We start from the raw sequence: 18,186 nt of genomic DNA, 5'->3' as shown, positions 1-18,186 counted from the left end.
ATACACCAATATATACAAGTGGGAATTGTGAACTCCTTATTCCTGATAGATGGGAAGGATTTTCTTTTTATCTTTTTCATTCTTGAAGGAAAAGGGAATCGGAAGGTACATTGGAACTTGAATCATCGGAAAGAAATTAGATGCCAAAGAGATCCTTTTCATCCACTTCTATGACTAGAACATAATTTGAGTGACTTGATACTTGAAACGACATTTAAGTCAATGAAAGCTCATTCGAGGTTGGATTCGATGAGTAATTAAAAAAGATTGAGACATAATTAATGAATATTTATTAAGATTTTAGGTTCAACATAGATAGATAAATAAATTAACTTCAAATTACATGCAAATAATCAAATTATTCAAGTTCAGCTAAATAAGATATCCTTTAAACTTAATAATGTAGACAAGTTTAAACACAATAATGTTAGCCTTGTTAAAATAAAGCAAATCAAGCTTAAGTAGAACATCTATGCAGAATTTATAATTTTTCTTTTGGGAGAAAGAAAGTAAAGAATTAGCATGATTTATGCAGAATTTTGTATTTACTACTAATTTGACTCTTTTTTTTTTTTTTGGGTACGAATTTAACCTGTCTGCCTCGAATTCAATAGAATTCGTCAACCCGGGTAATCATTTTCAAAATTTTAATTTTTTTTCCTGGTTTTTAGTTTTTCAATCTTTCCTGCCTAATAAACGTTTTTATTTCATCACACGATTCTTTTGTTATCTGCGTTTACTTTGAAAGTTCCTCTTCAACGACCACCCTTCTCTCTCTCTCTGCATTTCTTTAATTTACATCCGAATTAGCCGACAGATAGTCGTCAGATACCGGTCGTTTCTAGCCGGGAAATCGATCAGATTCCGGCAATCTTCCCTCCTAGTCAACCTCAATGAATCCGGAATAGTACGTTCGATAAGTCATGCTTGTCAGATTTCAATAGTTTTTCTCGTAGTTTCGTATAATTACTTCGTTGAATTCTGATCGATAACTTTGTAGTTCAGTATCTGGATGATAAAGTTCGAATGTGGTCTTATTTAACCATAACTTGGTTAAATTATCGTTCATTTGTGCTTCAATTTTAGGTTCTGATTATTTATTTTATCCGTGAAGAAACCCTAATCGGCCAATCTTAACCGAATTTCCCTTTATATGTTCAAATTTGTCTTTTCTACTGAGGTCGGTAACAATCTTTTGCTGTTTGCCTTGTAAAATGTTGATTGCGTTCAAGCATACAGATGTTATTCAGGTTTCGCTTGTCAAGGTAGAACTTTTAGCAACAGAGCCCGTAAAAAATTCATACTGAACTAACTACTTTCAAATCTAATTGTGTTTTAGCCTGTCTTTGAATCGGCGGTTGAGGACAACGGGTGGGATTGGGGGTGGGGGAGGTGGGCCAAAGGTGTTCTTAAGACTCTGTAGGGCTGTAGTTTGTAGATTCAATGATGTCCTTTTCGTATTTCATGGTTGGGAGTAGGTTGAGTGAGCTTGGTTTGTAGCTCGTGTGTTTTCCTCAATGTGATCGATTGTGATTGTTCTCTGGACTTTCATGAACTAAAATGTGGAACGCACTTCAAAAATTGTTTTTGACTGTATAGAATCTAGCTTCTCAGTGATTTTATTTGATTGTCAAGTATAATGCCTTGAGCTGGTTACTCTACTACTTTTTGATTTCTTAACACATATGCTTTATGTTTGGCGGTTTCTATGGCCTGCAGAAGTTATTGTGTTTGTCAATCTTATTTTCAGCGATTATTTGTTCAAACTGTTGCTTATTGGGGATTCTGGTGTTGGAAAATCATGTCTTCTTCTGAGATTTGCGGTAAGTTGTTGTGTTGTTGAAGATATGAATAGTGGTTTCTTTTCCCTTTTTGATACTTGTTTGGGCACTTTATCATTTTACCTATCCTTTTTCAAGCTTGTTGAAATGTTAAAATCTTAGTGTACACTTGAGCATGCTTTATCACGTGGAGCAGTTTTCTTTTTTCTGTTCCTTTTTTTTGGGGTTTTTTGGGTCTTCCATCTCATTTGTTTTATTTGCAGAAAAATGTTAACAATCTTTACTTAATCGATGGGTCTCATTTAGGAAGTCTCAACGTGTGTAACACAGTAAACCGGTATTGTTGAAATGGAGATGACCTTAATGTTAAGATGTTTTGTGCTAAATGGTTGTCATCCAATATGAGGGGTGAGTGTATGGGGCAGATCGGACGGCCAATTCCTTTAATCTCCTGAGCTTTTTCCATTCAATAGCTCTTTTCTGTCTTTTGTAGTTACAATCTATACACGTGATTTTTTTTAAGGTAATATGTATCTATGGGTTTGACTGGTATCCCTTACTTCGTTTCATCATGTAGGAGATAGTGATTGTTACCCCTTTTTTGATAGAGCAACATCCATTAACGAGTATGGAAAGTTGGCTACATTTCATGAATCGCTGATTTATTGTAAGCAATATGGTTGAATCTTGTGAGATTAGTGTAGATAGTATATAATGATATTTAGTCTTGGAATTGCAGCAGACCTTCTGTTTCTGTTTGACACTTTTTTGAATATATATCTGTCGTTTCCGTGATGTTTGAGTTCAATAGATGTTACTTTTTAGTATGCATGAGGTGCAAACCTTGTGCAAATAATTTAAGGTACCCTCCCTAGAGCAGAGCAACTTTTCTAATGACTAAAGGGTCCAGGAGAGACTAGGTGTATAAAGTTAAATACTTTAAGCTACATCTATACCATATATAAAGGGAGAGGAGAGGGTTTTGGTGTAAACATTTTATGTCACTTTATGTACTTTCATTTTTGCCCTTGTAAACACTAATTTTACTTTAATTACCCGAGCACATGTTGTCAAGATAACTACCATAAGCATTTCTTAATTTACTATTTAAACATACTTTTTTTCAGTGTCACCACCCCTAAGCAGTAACTACTAACATAGCAATCATTTTTTCAAAATAATTTGGAAGATTAGTATCTTCTTTAACAATAAACATATGTATGTAAAATTCATTCACTATATATATTATGCATTTCTTTATTGCACACACATTGAGTGTGCATTTATCACTAGTGTCTATTGATGGAGAAACCTATATTTTATTCTAGTACCACTTTTTCAGCTCTGGTATCAACTATTTCCTGATGACTAGCACTTACGGGGTAAATTAAGAGAAAAAAATTTATTGGGATTTCTCAGTTAAGCTTTGTTGCTGGGATTGCGTACCGTTCCCAAAGAGCACTACTAACTATCCCTATATGCAAATAAGTGGAATATAGTCTAATTCAATCTTTTAACTTTTAAGTCACTGAGGATATGAAGCTGCTATAAATAGCGTATGTATTAATTCTTATTTGGTTTTGGGATTCATCTTTGGTCTGAGTGCATATATTTAGACATTAGTTTTCCCAAGAGCTTTTGTCATGATCATAGTTCTTATGCTTGTGAGGTTATGTTTCTACTTTATGCTTCGCCGATTCTTTCATCATGAATATGCATTCTTTCCTAATCATAAATATTCAATCATTTCAGTGCCTTGTGTATCTTGAGGAACACGCTGCACTAAAGTATCCTCAAATAGTGTGTTATATTGCCATGCATTGTTAAATCATTCTAGAATGATACTTCTTGTACATTAACAGAATATTTTGTGTTTAGATTGTTTTAATTTTTTACTGCATATTATTTAGTGAATCTGAGAATATTGTATTGATGATTCGGATTATAGAGGATATATTTGGCTTTTGTCTATTCAAGGATACTTGTTGGTCTTCCAGTATCGTGTGTTTGAGCATATGCATGCATCTTTTGATCTCTATGTCTTAACGATGATATCATTTAGTACATTAAAGTGATCTTTAGACTGCTTTGATTAAAATAGAATCTGTAAAGCTTACTCCTCCCAAATGCAGGATGATTCATATTCGGAAAGTTATATAAGCACCATTGGAGTTGATTTTGTGAGTGAATTGCTTAATAATTTATCATATATAGTAATTTTTTGTGTTATCAATAATTCAAATCAGAAATTCACTGTGCTTTTTCCTTTCCTTTTTCAGAAAATACGTACTGTGGAACAAGATGGAAAGACTATTAAACTTCAAATTGTATGATCTTCTTAGATCTCCTGCTTCCTCTTGCGCGTCTTTAACTGTTTCCCCTTTCCTCTTTATTCATTTATGGGGATACAATTACTGTATGTTCTGTTGATATGGGTTCTATAATTGTTCTAAAATCCTGAAAGGTTTAAAATTTGTAAGTTAGTGATGATATTTGGTCACTGTAAGAAACTAGGTCATGTTGTTGCAGATACTTTGCAGGGGGTTATCAATAACAAAATCCTGTTCTTTTGGGTGCTTATTGTTTCAAGTTTTGATTTTATGGGCCTTTTGTCATTTTTTTTGGGGGTTGGTGGTGAATGTATTTCTGTCATCACTAATTTTTCTTTCTGGCATATCAAGTGGGACACTGCTGGACAAGAACGTTTTAGGACCATCACTAGCAGCTACTATCGTGGAGCACATGGTATCATTGTGAGTGATGCATTCATGTATCTCTACTTTTTGACTTTTCAGTTGTCAAGTCCCTAATCATCTCCCTTCTGGTTTTTCTTTTGCTTGGAATTTGGTTTAGGTGGTTTATGATGTGACAGATCAAGAAAGTTTCAACAATGTTAAGCAGTGGCTTAATGAAATTGATCGCTATGCAAGTGAAAATGTTAATAAAATTCTAGTTGGAAATAAGTCCGATCTCACTGATAAGAAAGTTGTTTCCTATGAGACGGCTAAGGTGAAACTAGTTGTACAGATTGTTTTGTTTGTCCAAGTAATTTTTGCAAAATTATCTTATTGATCAGATATTGACACTTTTCCATGTTTTAACAATCCATAGGCATTTGCTGATGAAATTGGTATTCCATTTTTGGAAACTAGTGCTAAAGATGCTACTAATGTGGAGCAAGCTTTCATGGCGATGTCTGCTGCCATAAAGAATAGGTATATACCTTCACTTGCTCACTAAGTACAACTAGAAGTAAGGGTCTTAGACTCCTCAAGGTGACAAAATATCATATTCATATGGTAGTTGCTTTAGATGCCCTCCTGAATTTGTTGGCAAATGTGGAAATGAATCATCTTGAGATTAATCTTGCAAGTTGAGCACAATATAAATTGAATTGGGTTCATAATTGCTGCTTTGTGTTTTTGTTGTGTTCAAATTCATGACTTTTGTACGAACAATCATTGTCATTTTGGAGAATGAATTGGTCGGGAGTCGGGACCTGCTTTATCATATTTTGCCTTGTCCAACTGGTCCTCTCAAATTAATTTTGTTTTTTCTTCCACGCAAAATGGTGTAGATTGTGAAGAGTTAGTCTCTGCTATTCTGTGCAAGCACCTATTGCTGTATCTGCATTTTGTAATATTTTACTACAGCTTCACTGGTTATAATTGTTAATGTAGGATGGCAAGCCAACCAGCCATGAACAATGCTAAGCCTCCCACAGTTAATATGCGTGGGCAGCCTGTTGCACAGAATAGTGGCTGCTGCTCGTCATGAACACAATGGACAAACAACTTCTGGATCATTGACTCTACTGCTGCATGTGAAAGCACCTTTATGAAGACCAACTTAATCAAAAGACACTTGATAGTTTATTATCTTTTCCGACTTTATTCTTTTTCTGAACGTTTGTTTCATGTACTGATTGTACAAATTTATTGTAGTGGATGATAGAACAATTGGTTGTATTCGCTGTTGTCCTGTAGATGCTTGCCAGCCCATATGCTAGCCAAATATATGTTAATTTGCTTGCAGCAGACTGTCAAGAAGCACAAACGTTACACGTCCTAATAAATATTAACAGTGATCCAGCCATAGATATGCATATAACTTGTTTGTTGGTTGAAGGGGTTGACTTCTAACTGTCGAGAGGTGTTATGGTTCAGGAGTTTTGCCCGCAAACGGGGAGCCGAATTTGGAGTAAAAGGAACAGATAACATATTCTGCTCCTGAGAAAACATCATTGGCTCGTTCCGTTGTTGCCAAAAATTAAAAAAGAAGAAGAAGAAGAAGCCTTTATTGTAGCGAAAAAACCAGCAGATACATTTGTCGCTAAGATGTATTGTGTGCCAGGTTGCTTCAAACGTCACCAATTACACTACAGGTAAGTATAATCACAGTTAAAAGCCTTTAGTGGAGCGAAAAAAGAAAATTCTTATTACTTCACATCAATTGAATGAAATGCTCCTCGAATACTCTAATTAATGGGTACAGATCCCAGCCTGTAAAGTTGAGAGAGCTAGCGCTACCTTATCTTAAATCTGTGATTGGTGATGGCTTCTTGTTTGATACGTGGCAGCCTCTTGCCTCCTGGCGCTGTCTGCCAAAATTTTATGAAAGTCTTCAATATAGTTTTGGATTCAAGCACAAGACTTCTTTTTCTTCTTTTATTGAAGATAAACAGTTGGAAGTGGCCCCAAGGCAGGAAGGTAACTGCCGAAGTCAAAAGACTACAGCAGGAAGCTCCACAAATGTTCGTTACTCTTAATAGTCATCCTGATGACGCATATTGAATTGCTAGTACTCGAGGCATTTTCACTGTCCAGTCAGAGGTAACTGCTATGGGAGTAAATGTCACATTCCCTGATTTGCTTTCGTACAAGTGTTTTTGGATAGGGATTATTTGTCAAAAAAATTATTTATTTAGTATCATAAACACATTAATCTTTTTATCATATTTTTAGTATCACAATATTTAGTATTATAAATATATTTTTTAATACATCTTTTTATCTTCTCAATAATTTTCTTAATCTCACGCAACATTATATCGTAAAAAATACTACAGTAATTATTTTAAATAACTTTCCAAATAATCTATTATCCAACCACACATTGGTTGTTATGTAAAAGGAAGTTAGCAACTAAGGGTTGGCTGAAGAATTGGGGGGTTCCTGTTGAATTTGATCATCGAATGTTGTGTCACACACATTTTGCTGTTGAATATATTGAACAAAGGGATAATTTCAGAAACCTCCCTTGAGGTTTCTGACAATTTCACTCGGCTCCCCCGAAGTTTTAATAATTTCACAGACTTCCCTTGGTCCAATCAAATGACTAAAATGTCCTCCACTTAATAGTTAATTCATAAAGGGACATTTAAATTTGAAAAATATTTCTTATTATTCTACTTGCAATTTCCTAATCTCAAAGAACACTTTCCATTAATTTTCTAATTTTCATCTCTTCCTCCCTCCCTCCATCCCTCTTTCATACTCTTCTCTCTTTTTCTCCTGCAACCACTTCTCTCTCTCACCAAATGACACACTCCATTGTTACCAACCACACCACTTTCAAGTTTTACCATCTCTGAAATTTATCTGTATTTTTTTTATCTTCCTATCTCTTTCTTACTCTAAAAATTTTAGACCTTTCTTTCTTTCTTTTTTTCCAATAGTTTTACTCTTTACAAATGTTAACCAATTGAAGTTACCAAATTAACAAGGTGCAGACTGTAAATTTTAGTCAAATTAAGGGAAAATGAAAAAAGTGGCAGTGATATAGGGAAAAAATGAAATTAAGAATTGGAAGATAAAGAAGTGACTAATATATTTGTTAAGCAAAAAAGTCTAGCAATTAAAAAACTCATTGATTCTCTCTTTTATGAAAATAGAATTTTATCTCTATTTTTAAGAGTGCTAGAGTAATGATGAATTATATTCTTAGGTACAAAGGGACATTTTTTGGTTTAGTATTGGTAGTGAGTTACATTAGGTAAGAATTAGCAAGTAATTAATTATGAGATGAGTTGAAATCACCGAACTCTTTGTTTTAGTGAGTATGCCGCATACAAGAAGTTAAAGATTAAAATCTTATTTTATTTTGTCTTGTTCTTTAAAAGAAGGATACTTTAAGATATTTGTGAAAAAGCAAGGAAGGTAGGTGTAATTTTTAAAACTTGAGTGGAGTTCTCTGTAATTGCTGAAAACCTCAAGGGAGGTTTCTAAATTTATCCCTCGAACAAAATGTTCACCTGTGTTATATCTACAGCTGTGTTACAAAAGATGCAGGGATTGTGTCGTACGTACGTACAGAGGACAGTACCCATTGCTGAAAAAAATAGCTGGCTATGTCGACATTGGAAGCTAGATCTGCTCTCTCTTAGAGCTATTGGTCTTTACTCTGGAGGGCTCGTAATCAGGCTCTTTTTATTAGGATAACTGTTTCTACTCTATATTTCGTGAAATGTTGCTGCTCTGCCTAATTCAGTACGTGAAGCTACTGCTAGTTGGAGCAAGGTTCCACGCAGCCAGACAATCCCAGCATACTTATGTGATAGCCTGTTTTTCACCCAGAAAGCAATAGGGGCGTAGATTGGTTGCCGTCCACAGGCCTCCATTCTAGTCACATTTTTAAAATACTCCAGTTCTAGAAAGCTTGAATCAAATTTGAAATTTTGAATCCAAAGTATGTTGTTTCCGTGGCAAATAGACAACCCTGAACCCATACTGACGATCCCTGTCAATTTCCCTTTATAACCAGGCAGCCTCCCAGCAATTGTCAACTGCTGCAACCTTATGAAAAGAGAGATGCAATCTCCAAGAAGCAAAATGCAAGGTTCATTTTTCATCACAAGCTGACGCATCTGTGCCCAACCCAATTAAAAACAGGCGCGGCCTTTTTCCACAATATAGTGACACAGCAATACTGACCTCGACTAAAACTGTTCTAGAAATGCGTGTGATCAACTCCAAAAGTTATATCCTAAGTCTGCTTCTCGAGTCCTAGGTGAATAATGGAATACAACACGTCAATAGACAATTATAAGCTAGCTTGTTCATCTACCCATTCAAGTGTGAAAAAGATGAATTATATCCCCCGTCTATTCCATCAATTTCAAGGCAAAACTGAGAATGATTCAGGTCATAGATCAGCTGTTTTCATAAGTTAAAAGAATTCAACAGTAGCAAACAGAAGACAATCAGGAAAATAAGTAAAGGGGCAGTTTTTAAAAAAAAAATTTATTTTTCGGGGGAAGAGAGAGAAAGGGGGGGGGGGGCTGATGAAGAGGGGTGAGGGAAGAAATTTACATTCAAGAAAAAGACTCTTGATACAGAAATCTTATTTAGTCAACTTCCTGCCTCTTGCATATTAAAGGAAGATCACTTTAACAAGCAATCCCTGAGATTGATGGCAGGAAGGACAGCGCCTCACTTGCTGCCCAAGCTTGGGAATAGCACTAGATCTTCAATGGATGGGGTTTCCACATTGCCATATGAGTTGCCTCCACCATATCCTCTAGAGCCACGCCCACGACCCCGACCACGTCCACCAGGGTTGTAAAACTTCTCGCCTTCCGCAGGCTTAAGGAATTCATTAATACTGAGAGACTACAACCACCAAAAATAAAGAGAACAACATAGTTAAACATTTAGTCCAAAAACCTAGCACTTAGTGTAATATTCACATATTAGCAGACACAAGCTATACTGGCACAGGCGACCCCCAGTTTCTTGCTCCATATATTATTACACACGTTCCAGATTGCTGAGCTCTTAACAACTTCATATACCATACATAAATGACATCAAGAAACTTATCCTTTTGTCACTAAGGTCAACAAGACTAAATGTTCTCCAGAAAGACCACATGATTCATAGTAAAAACAACAGAAGACGGTTAAGCTCCTCAAGATTCTCAGCCAAACAACTAATACAGGTACATTTCAACATGAGACTAGATGAACAATTTTGTGCACACACCCAAATTGACATATTTCAGGTAGAAGTTGCAATACCTTTTTGGCCTTCTCTTCTTTCTCGTTAGCCTCTTTCTTTTTGTCCTTATCGGAGCCCTGTTGACACCAATTTAAAACTATGGTTAGTCTACCGCATTTTAGCATATCTCAAATAGATTTACAACAGTAAGAGCAACTAGTTACATAGCAAATCCATAGGCATCTCACCAATTTGATGAAGACATCTTCATTTGCTTTCTTGTTTGCAAGCTGTTGCATGGATGCAAATGCTTTAGCATCAACCTTCCTCTCCTCAGTTTTAAGAGTCTGCAGGGCCTTTCTCTTTTCTTCCAGCACCTTCTCATATTCTTCAAGTGTCATCTCCTAATTTTCATAAATATGATCAACACCAGCAAAAAGAAGATTCAGCATGCAACTTCCTAATCCTTGTGCTTAAGGGTTTGGAAATAAGACTCAGTACCATACCTATTAGTTACCAAAATGCTCTCCTCCTCCATCCCAAAAACAATTCCATACTGTTCACTGTTTATACAGAGCACTTGTTTGCCTTTATTTGGGTAAAGCGTTTTCAACTCTATTGGCCATTGACTTTCAAATGAGATTTAATAAACAATACGGGCAGAAATTTTTGGAAAAGCAAACTGGATAAATGTCGAAAAAATATAGAATATATGTTTAGCTTTCAAACAAACAGCAATTTACAATTAATAAGATCCCGATTAACTACAGAGGCAAGATTTGTAGTCATGCTTTAGTAGAAAGATAATGATCAAATGCAGAAGCTACAACAAATGTGCAATATAAAAGTAAAGAAACAAATTATGGATTTGAGATAAGGGTGATAATAAAACTCTTTTCACATGGCGCACCTCAGCTATAGTGATCTGAGAGTTCCAGATATTAAGGTGTGGTAAGAATGGGGGACCTGAAGCATGTCTTAGACAAAACTATTACAACACAGGAATGTTTAAACTTGATAAACCCATACTGAGTACTAAACCATTATAAAGTCAAAGAACATTATTATGTACAATGGTCAAGTTCTTAGAGTCACTTTAAGAAACAAACACTGAGAAAATCTCATGGATGAAAGCACCAAGGACTTCAAAATCACAAGTAAATAAACAAAAGGTGTCTCTTATAAAATTAGAAGGCTACATGAACGTTCTCCATTCTGCCCTCCATTAAAAGTAACCTGCCATCCTTGTTTTGATACTTCATCCTCACACATTCTTTCCGTCCCATGACTACATTGTTATAATTTTTTTCCTTTTCCTTTATAAAAAAATGCTTTCCATGTCATTTTATTAAAGTACCACATCAGCTTATCTTTTAAGGAGGTGTCCAAACAAACCAAGCTGCATCTTTCTTAGTCTAGCCTATTGTGGCAAAGCAAAGCTCAATGAATAAAAACTCTAAACAATCAAGAATTGAAAAGCTCTTGCCCTAAGGCAAGTTACATAGGGCAACTAAACAGATTTATCAAAACAAAAAGCCATGATTCCACCAGCAATAAAGAATACAACTGGAAACAGCAAAGAAAATATTAAAAAAAGATTATCATCAAAAACCCAACCAAGTAAAACGCGCCATACATTCTACTGAAGGTACACACCTTATTCTCCGGCTCTTTCTCTTCAGATTCATTAGCCGGAGTTTCTTTACTGCCATCTGCAGTATCCTCCTCTCCTGGGGGTTGTTTCTCAGCATTTGGATTTTTCTCACCTTCATTAACTTCTTCAGCAGCCCTGGATAGGATAACAACAGGGTTGAAATTTTAGACTACAAAATTAAACAAGTAACATTTTCAAACAGACTATAAGATTAGCACTTTTATCCTAAAAAAAAATGCCACATGGCCAAAGGTAATGGGGAAATACTCACTGAGCAACTTCATCAGTCTCAGTTCCCCAGTTCCCTTGTCCAGCTCCTTCACGTTTGATCTCATTCCTGCACATAAATTGCAGCTCAGATACAAAAAGGATCCATCAAAGCATCGTAACAAGAAAATACAGAAAATAACATAGTATCTCATCTCGTCAACAGATAAAACAAAATGATTACCCTCGCCCTGTCCCACTGCGACGCTCAAAAACCCGACGTGGTCGTTCTCCATCACCCACTTCTCCATTGCTAAAACCACCTCGGCGACCACCGCGGAAAGGACCACGAGGTCCACCATAGCCACCTTGCCTTTCAGTAAATTTTCCAGCATCTGCATCTTCAGGTGCACCTTGACCACCAGAAAGCTCCCTATTCCGAAACACATTCTCATTGTTGGCTGAGTCCCTGTCAAATCCACGTCCCCCACGACCACGCCCATAACTGCGTCCACCACCACGGCCTCCTCCGCGTGCAGCTTCTACTTTTGCCTCTCTCACTATAAAAAGAAGCATACCGGCAGATATATTTTAAGTACATTTTCAAACACTAGAAAAGAATGCAATGAATAAATACCAACTCAAGATACCAACTACTATTTCCCATTAAGAAATAATGTTTTTGTGCACCTAAACTAAAAAAGATTTTTGCAACAACAAGCTTTAATGAGTTCCCATATGCAAATCAGACATTAATAAAATTAAGGTCAAACTATCGACAAAGCATGCATGTTCTTCTGTTCAGCGCAATCATCATTATTTCCTATTCTTGAGAAGTATTGCGTATGGTTCTATACAAAAAATGAAAATTTCCCATCCAAATGGCACAAAGATTAATCTATTGTAATGCCAACAATTCTAACACAGCACTAACTAAAAAAATTGCTTACTTGCACGAACCAGTTGGAACTAACCAACTAGGAAAAGTTAAGCTTAACTCAAGTGTAGAGAAATTGTATCCCATTCCTACTAGAAATGATGTTAAACAAGACAAAAACTTGTGCTAAAACAAATACTAGCGGGCATCTCCTGGAGCACAAATGCTCAATTTTGAAAAAAGTAAATAAAAAAGAAGAGAAAAAAAATCAACGGTAGCCAAAAATAACGTGTACAAATTAGAGCAAAATTCAAAATTTTATCTGTTCCTTTGCATTTCATATCAACTCAACGGCCAACAATTATCTTCTAAGAAAAAAAAAAGCTCTTCCATTTCAAATTCTAAAGAGAACTGTTATCATTCTTCCTTGTTGCTTTCTCACTAAATACCATTGAAGTACAAAAACCCCTAAGCCCATTAAAGCTTCAATACAATAGTGCGCAAAACAAATAAGATACTCAAAAGAGTTAAAAAAAAAAAAAGATGAAGAAACGAAAAAGGAAAGCAAACCAGCTTGAGTTGGAGGGAGCGGCTTCGAAGGAGGCTTAGCCGCCGGCTTGGATTGCTGCTGCTGAGCAGCTGCAGGAGCCGGGGTTTTCTTAGCTGCGGCCACAGGAGCCTTCTGAGCAGCAATCAGCTGTGATGGGTCTTCAGTGTCATCATCTCCCAGTAAATCAAATGGGTTTAAAGTCGCCATTTTCAACTATCAAAACCAACCCACAAAAATCCCTCGACTTCCTTTTCAACCGGACCTTTTTCAAGAAAGATTAATGAACAGTATATCCATTGTGTATCAATATATTATCGATCTATACTATCGAAGAAGAGAAACCAGAGAAACAGAGGGAGAGCAGGGTTTGGTGAAACCCTAGCCGCAATACAGTGACTGTTTGTAGAGAGAGAGTGAAGAAGGGGAGCGAACCTAATCCCAATGTCCCGAATTTATTGTTGCTGTTATATGGAGTGGAGCTCGTGTGCTCCTGCTCCCCTGACTTTTTTCTTTTTCCCCTTTATTACCATTAAGTATTAAGTATTATTGACGCTGTCCTTTCTGTAACATTGGGCTCCACTGTAACAAAAACAGTAAAATTGCGTAGTGTCTGCTGTCAAACTGTACTCCGATTGATAACTGGCCATCATATGATTAATTATGCATGTAAATCTTTTCTTTTTGTTTTTTTTAATGCATTCCATCTTTATCCTTTTCATTCACAACTGTGTCAGCGCAGGATTTAAATTCTAAATTTGACACAATAATGTGTTTGGATGAGAATTTATTTGAAATAATTACTATAATATTTTTATGATGTGATGTACGTGAAATAAAAAAAATAATTAAAAAAATAAAAAAAGTGTATCAAATTTTGTATTTATGACACAAGTAAATTATTTTTTTCTCAAATCATCTATATCCAAACACAAACGGGACTTATATATCTTATTTGATATCTCTACAAATTAGCATGCAAATCACCTCGACCTCGTAGATCTTATATAATCGTTAGATAGCAAAATATATGTATAGTCTCAATTTAAACTATTGCAGTGAAATAATGGCCTTATTTGGATTTTAATTTTCTAGAAAAAAAACAATTTTACATTTTTCATAATTTTTTTTACATATTTCTCAATTATTTTTTGACCTAATATACATCACACCTTAACAATTGTCATAATAATTTTTTTTCAAAAACTCTTGAAAATTCGTAATCCAAATATCACGTAAATTATTTATGACCATTAAACTTAAATTTTATAGTAATCTATAAGGAGCGTTGTGTAAATTGCTACCGGTGGAAACTCTAGTGATTTTCCTCATCTTTCGGCATAAAGATAAGACTAGCAATTTTTTTTTAAAAATGTTTTAAGGTGTTGCAGATTCATTGTACATGGCTAGTTTCTTATCTTAGATGCATCTACAGGACCATGCGTGCTTCTATGAGATATCCACTAAAGAACGGTCTGTTGTGCAGCTTGGCCCCTCTCTCTCTCTCTCTCTTTTTTTTTTTTTTTTGTCTTGAATCAGATTGTCAAAGTAATTATTGGCGGAGTACAAGGATATATTTTACCCACTTTGTCGAATAATTTTTCTTAGACAAACGAAATAGATTGTGGAAAGATTAATTATAACTAATGATGCGTTTGATAAAATTGAAGTATAAAATTTGAAATGTGAAATCTAAATTTATTAAATTATTGAATTGTTAATTATTAATTTTAATATATTTGAGTGCATATCACATTTAGTAATAAATGAATAGCTTATCACTTAATTTTAGGAACAAGTTTTGTCTAGAAAATTCAGTACCACTTAATTAATTCATATATTTAATTTTTTGTTATTAAACGGTCTAAAGGTCTGTTTGATAATATAAAAAAGTGTTGAATCTGAACTTTTTCAGACATTCAGATGTTTTGAGTGTTTGATAAATGAAAATCCATTTGCTGATTTTGTTAAGTAGTATTGAACTTGTATGTATTTTTTTCAGCACAATAATTCTAACTGAATGCTTAATTCTGATAAGAATCAATAGAATTATTTCAACTACCTTATTTTATCTACCAAATCTACCCTTGTTTGTTAATTATGTTCAAAATTTTTATCTAATTAAACAATTTAATATTCTCTATCTAATGATTTTCTATTTCTTTTTTTCCCTTTTGAATGACTTTCATAACTTTTCCATACTTCTCATATAATATATTTCATCTTTTATATTAATTTAATTTAAAAATAAATATTGTCATTTTCATACCTAACATTTTTAGCTAATTAAATCATAGGTTCTATTTCTTTTTTGGATGAAATGATATAAGGGCAAAATTGTCAAATTTAACTTATTAAGCATTCAATTATAAATATTTATTAAACAGTATAAATATATTTAGTATTAAAATTCAGACATTCATATATTTCTTTTCAGTGCTTAAAATTCAGCAAATTAATTGTTTCAATATTCAGATTTCAGAATTCAGATTTCAGAATTCAGATTCAGTTTTATCAAACGGAACCTAAGTATGTTAATATCTAAGGGTATGTTTGATAACATAAAAAAATGTTGAATCTGAATTTTTTCAGACATTCAGATGTTTTGCGTGTTTGATAAATGAAAATCTATTTGCTGAACTTGTTAAGCAGTGCTGAACCTGTGTGTATTTTTTTCAGCACAAGAATCCTAACTGAATGCTTAATTCTGATAAAAATCAATAGAATTACTTCAACTACCTTGTCTTATCTACCAAATCTACCCTTATTTGTTAATTATGTTCAAAATTCATATCTAATTAAACAATCTAATATTTTCTATCTAATGATTTTTAGTTTCTCTTTTCTCCCTTTTTAATGACTTTTACATCTTCTCCATACTTCTCATATAATATATTTCATCTTTTATATTAATTTGATTTAAAAATAAATATTGTCATTTTCATACCTAACAATTTTAAACTAATTAAATCATAGATTCTATTTGTTTTTTTGATTGAAAGGAAATAAGGACAAAATTGTCAAATTAAACTTATTAAGCATTCAGCTATAAATATTTATCAAACAGTATAAATAGGTTTAGCATTAAAATTCAGATATTCATATATTTTGTTCAGTACTTAAAATTCAGCAAATTAATTGTTTCAGTATTCATATTTCAGAATTCAGACTTCAGAATTCAAATTCAGTTTTATCAAACAGAACCTAAATCTGTTAAATTTAAATACTGAACTGAATTATCAAACAGGGTTTAAGAAACAGAAAGAAGCTTATAAGGGAAAAAAAAAAAGAGAAAAGAAACCATAAAGAATATTTTTATTTGTTATCTAATGCTTTTACTCGAACAAATTGATTCAAATTTTGCTATGTAATTACTGTGGTCGATCCGGTAATCAGAGAATGCTCTTAGTGTATTTAATTTGCCATGCAAAAGGGTAGAAAGGGAGTTAAAGGTAAAAGCAAAAAAAAAAAAAAAAAAACTCTAGGAACCTTCACACATATGACATTTGATTACGCGAGTGATGTATAGTGTTTTTTTTTTTTTTTTTGTCAATACAGTGGGGTATCCGGGATTCACCCCGACTAATCCCCACTGCACCCCGAGACCCCGCCCCCAAGAGCCTCGAAGCGGTAGTGAGCAAGATTCGACCACACGACCCAGGCCCCAACTGGGGTTGTCCCGAAGCGAGTGATGTATAGTGTTTGTTGCTATGCCTTTCTATGCTCAACTTATTTTGCATTTTTTGGTAGTAATACTACGAGTATAGGATTCCAAGCACAAGAAGTCTCAAAACAATAATTACCGAGTTTTTTGGGGCTCTTAAGAATATAAAAGCTTTTAAATTGACATATTAGTTTAAGATCGACCAGCTATTACAACTTCAAAGCTTTTCATTTTCATATGCATGAACGATAATATTTATACAATCTAACATCTCTTGTTTTACACGAAGGGGAAGGAAAAGTTTAAAAAGACTGTGACTTCATTTGTCAAGCAAGTTTTTGGCTAAGTTTGCCTACTACAAGTTTTTGACAACTTTAATTACAATAATCTCAAAAAATTTCTCAAAAATTTTAAACTGTACATTTCAAAATATCAAAAAAATTACACTTTTCAAATATGTTTTCTATAACTTCTACAGTAAAATTTTAGACAAACATCCAAAAAACTCACTTGTCAAACGACGCCTGTATAAGGAGCTAGCGGTTCTACGAATCCGACTAAATCAAATGGATGTTCTGTCACATCTTTTAATTTTTTTTTCACTACAATAGAGTTCGAATTCCTAATTTATAACCCAAAAAAGAATTTAATCTTTTTTGGGTGACCCTCGGTGATTTCTTCCTTTCTGGTAGGAAGGAAACTTCTATTTGACATAGACAGGTAGGAGCATTTCATTGTAGAATCAAATTGTTCAAAAGGCACAGCATTAATAGTAGTCAAACTTGTGGAGACTGAATGATTAGGAATTCACACCTGTATCTTTAAATGTGTGAAAGTCAAAACCAAATCACGGGAGGACAAATTTAGTGAAAGGACCATATGGGTAGATAATGCTCTTTTAGTGGTAACAGCATCGGGATTGGATCACAATGCACACAGACAAGCAGATCCACTATTTTTGTTCTCATGTTGTGAGCATTGCATATTCTTGATCTTTAAATGACCCAAAAGATCAAGTCCAAATCTGCAAGTAAAGTATCCAGAGAACTAAAAATGGAAATGTAGGGTGGATTGGAGAAAATATAGACACGTAAACCTTCAACTGTTGTCAGCCTCGAGCAGCCTAAGCCACACTGCAGAAAAATGGCTAGCCTTCATTACTGCTTCGATTTTTCTGATAGACGATAGAATGGGCATCCATGCACGAAAAGAAAAGAGTGACTCTACCTGTTTTGCTATTCAGTCAGACTATTCGTACCCGTCTGGAGAAAAAAAAAAGTTTGTTTTATACAACTTTTATTGAAACCAAACATTCATGATGTAAGTCCAATTTTATATTTTAGGGATAATTTCAGAAACCTCCCATGAGGTTTCTGACTATTTCACTAGCCTCCCTCTAGGTTTCAAAAATTACACTAACCTCCATTGAGGTTAATTATCTTGTAATATTTAGACCCAATCAATAATTAAAAAGTGATATTAGGAGAGAAAAGATAACATGATTCCATCATTACCTTTG

At 34.3% G+C, this 18,186-nt stretch overlaps 2 protein-coding genes across 2 annotated transcripts; one reads left to right on the top strand and one right to left on the bottom strand.

Moving 5' to 3' along the window:
- The first annotated feature begins 739 nt into the window (after window positions 1-739).
- LOC113761538 (ras-related protein RABD2a) lies at window positions 740-5,878 on the top strand. The gene is made up of 8 exons (XM_027304567.1): window positions 740-907; window positions 1,751-1,823; window positions 3,914-3,961; window positions 4,061-4,108; window positions 4,463-4,534; window positions 4,635-4,790; window positions 4,893-4,996; window positions 5,462-5,878. The coding sequence occupies exons 1-8, from the start codon at window positions 894-896 to the stop codon at window positions 5,556-5,558; spliced, it is 612 nt and encodes a 203-aa protein (XP_027160368.1). The 5' UTR covers window positions 740-893; the 3' UTR covers window positions 5,559-5,878.
- A 2,977-nt stretch (window positions 5,879-8,855) lies between these two features.
- LOC113761537 (RGG repeats nuclear RNA binding protein A-like) lies at window positions 8,856-13,466 on the bottom strand. Its single transcript, XM_027304566.1, has 7 exons — window positions 13,027-13,466; window positions 11,824-12,139; window positions 11,644-11,709; window positions 11,375-11,507; window positions 9,967-10,122; window positions 9,799-9,855; window positions 8,856-9,391 (listed from the first exon to the last, which is right to left on the bottom strand). Exons 1-7 carry the CDS (start codon window positions 13,211-13,213, stop codon window positions 9,212-9,214), a joined length of 1,095 nt encoding a protein of 364 aa, XP_027160367.1. The 5' UTR covers window positions 13,214-13,466; the 3' UTR covers window positions 8,856-9,211.
- Window positions 13,467-18,186: the final 4,720 nt, after the last annotated feature.

This window comes from Coffea eugenioides, chromosome 2, assembly GCF_003713205.1.
Source record: "Coffea eugenioides isolate CCC68of chromosome 2, Ceug_1.0, whole genome shotgun sequence".
Classification (NCBI taxonomy): domain Eukaryota; kingdom Viridiplantae; phylum Streptophyta; class Magnoliopsida; order Gentianales; family Rubiaceae; genus Coffea; species Coffea eugenioides.
This window is presented reverse-complemented; position numbering and strand designations above follow the sequence as displayed.

What these genes read in the sequence shown, in the direction of transcription:
- LOC113761537 (XM_027304566.1), bottom strand. Translation starts at nt 13,213, where the DNA reads ATGGCGACTTTAAACCCATTTGATTTACTGGGAGATGATGACACTGAA. An exon ending in GCTCCCTCCAACTCAAGCTG is followed by an intron (nt 12,140 to 13,026) that starts GTTTGCTTTCCT and finishes TTCTTTTTATAG; the next exon opens with TGAGAGAGGCAAAAGTAGAA. An exon ending in CGCAGTGGGACAGGGCGAGG is followed by an intron (nt 11,710 to 11,823) that starts GTAATCATTTTG and finishes ATTTATGTGCAG; the next exon opens with GAATGAGATCAAACGTGAAG.
- LOC113761538 (XM_027304567.1), top strand. An exon ending in GCACCATTGGAGTTGATTTT is followed by an intron (nt 3,962 to 4,060) that starts GTGAGTGAATTG and finishes TTCCTTTTTCAG; the next exon opens with AAAATACGTACTGTGGAACA. An exon ending in AGACTATTAAACTTCAAATT is followed by an intron (nt 4,109 to 4,462) that starts GTATGATCTTCT and finishes TGGCATATCAAG; the next exon opens with TGGGACACTGCTGGACAAGA.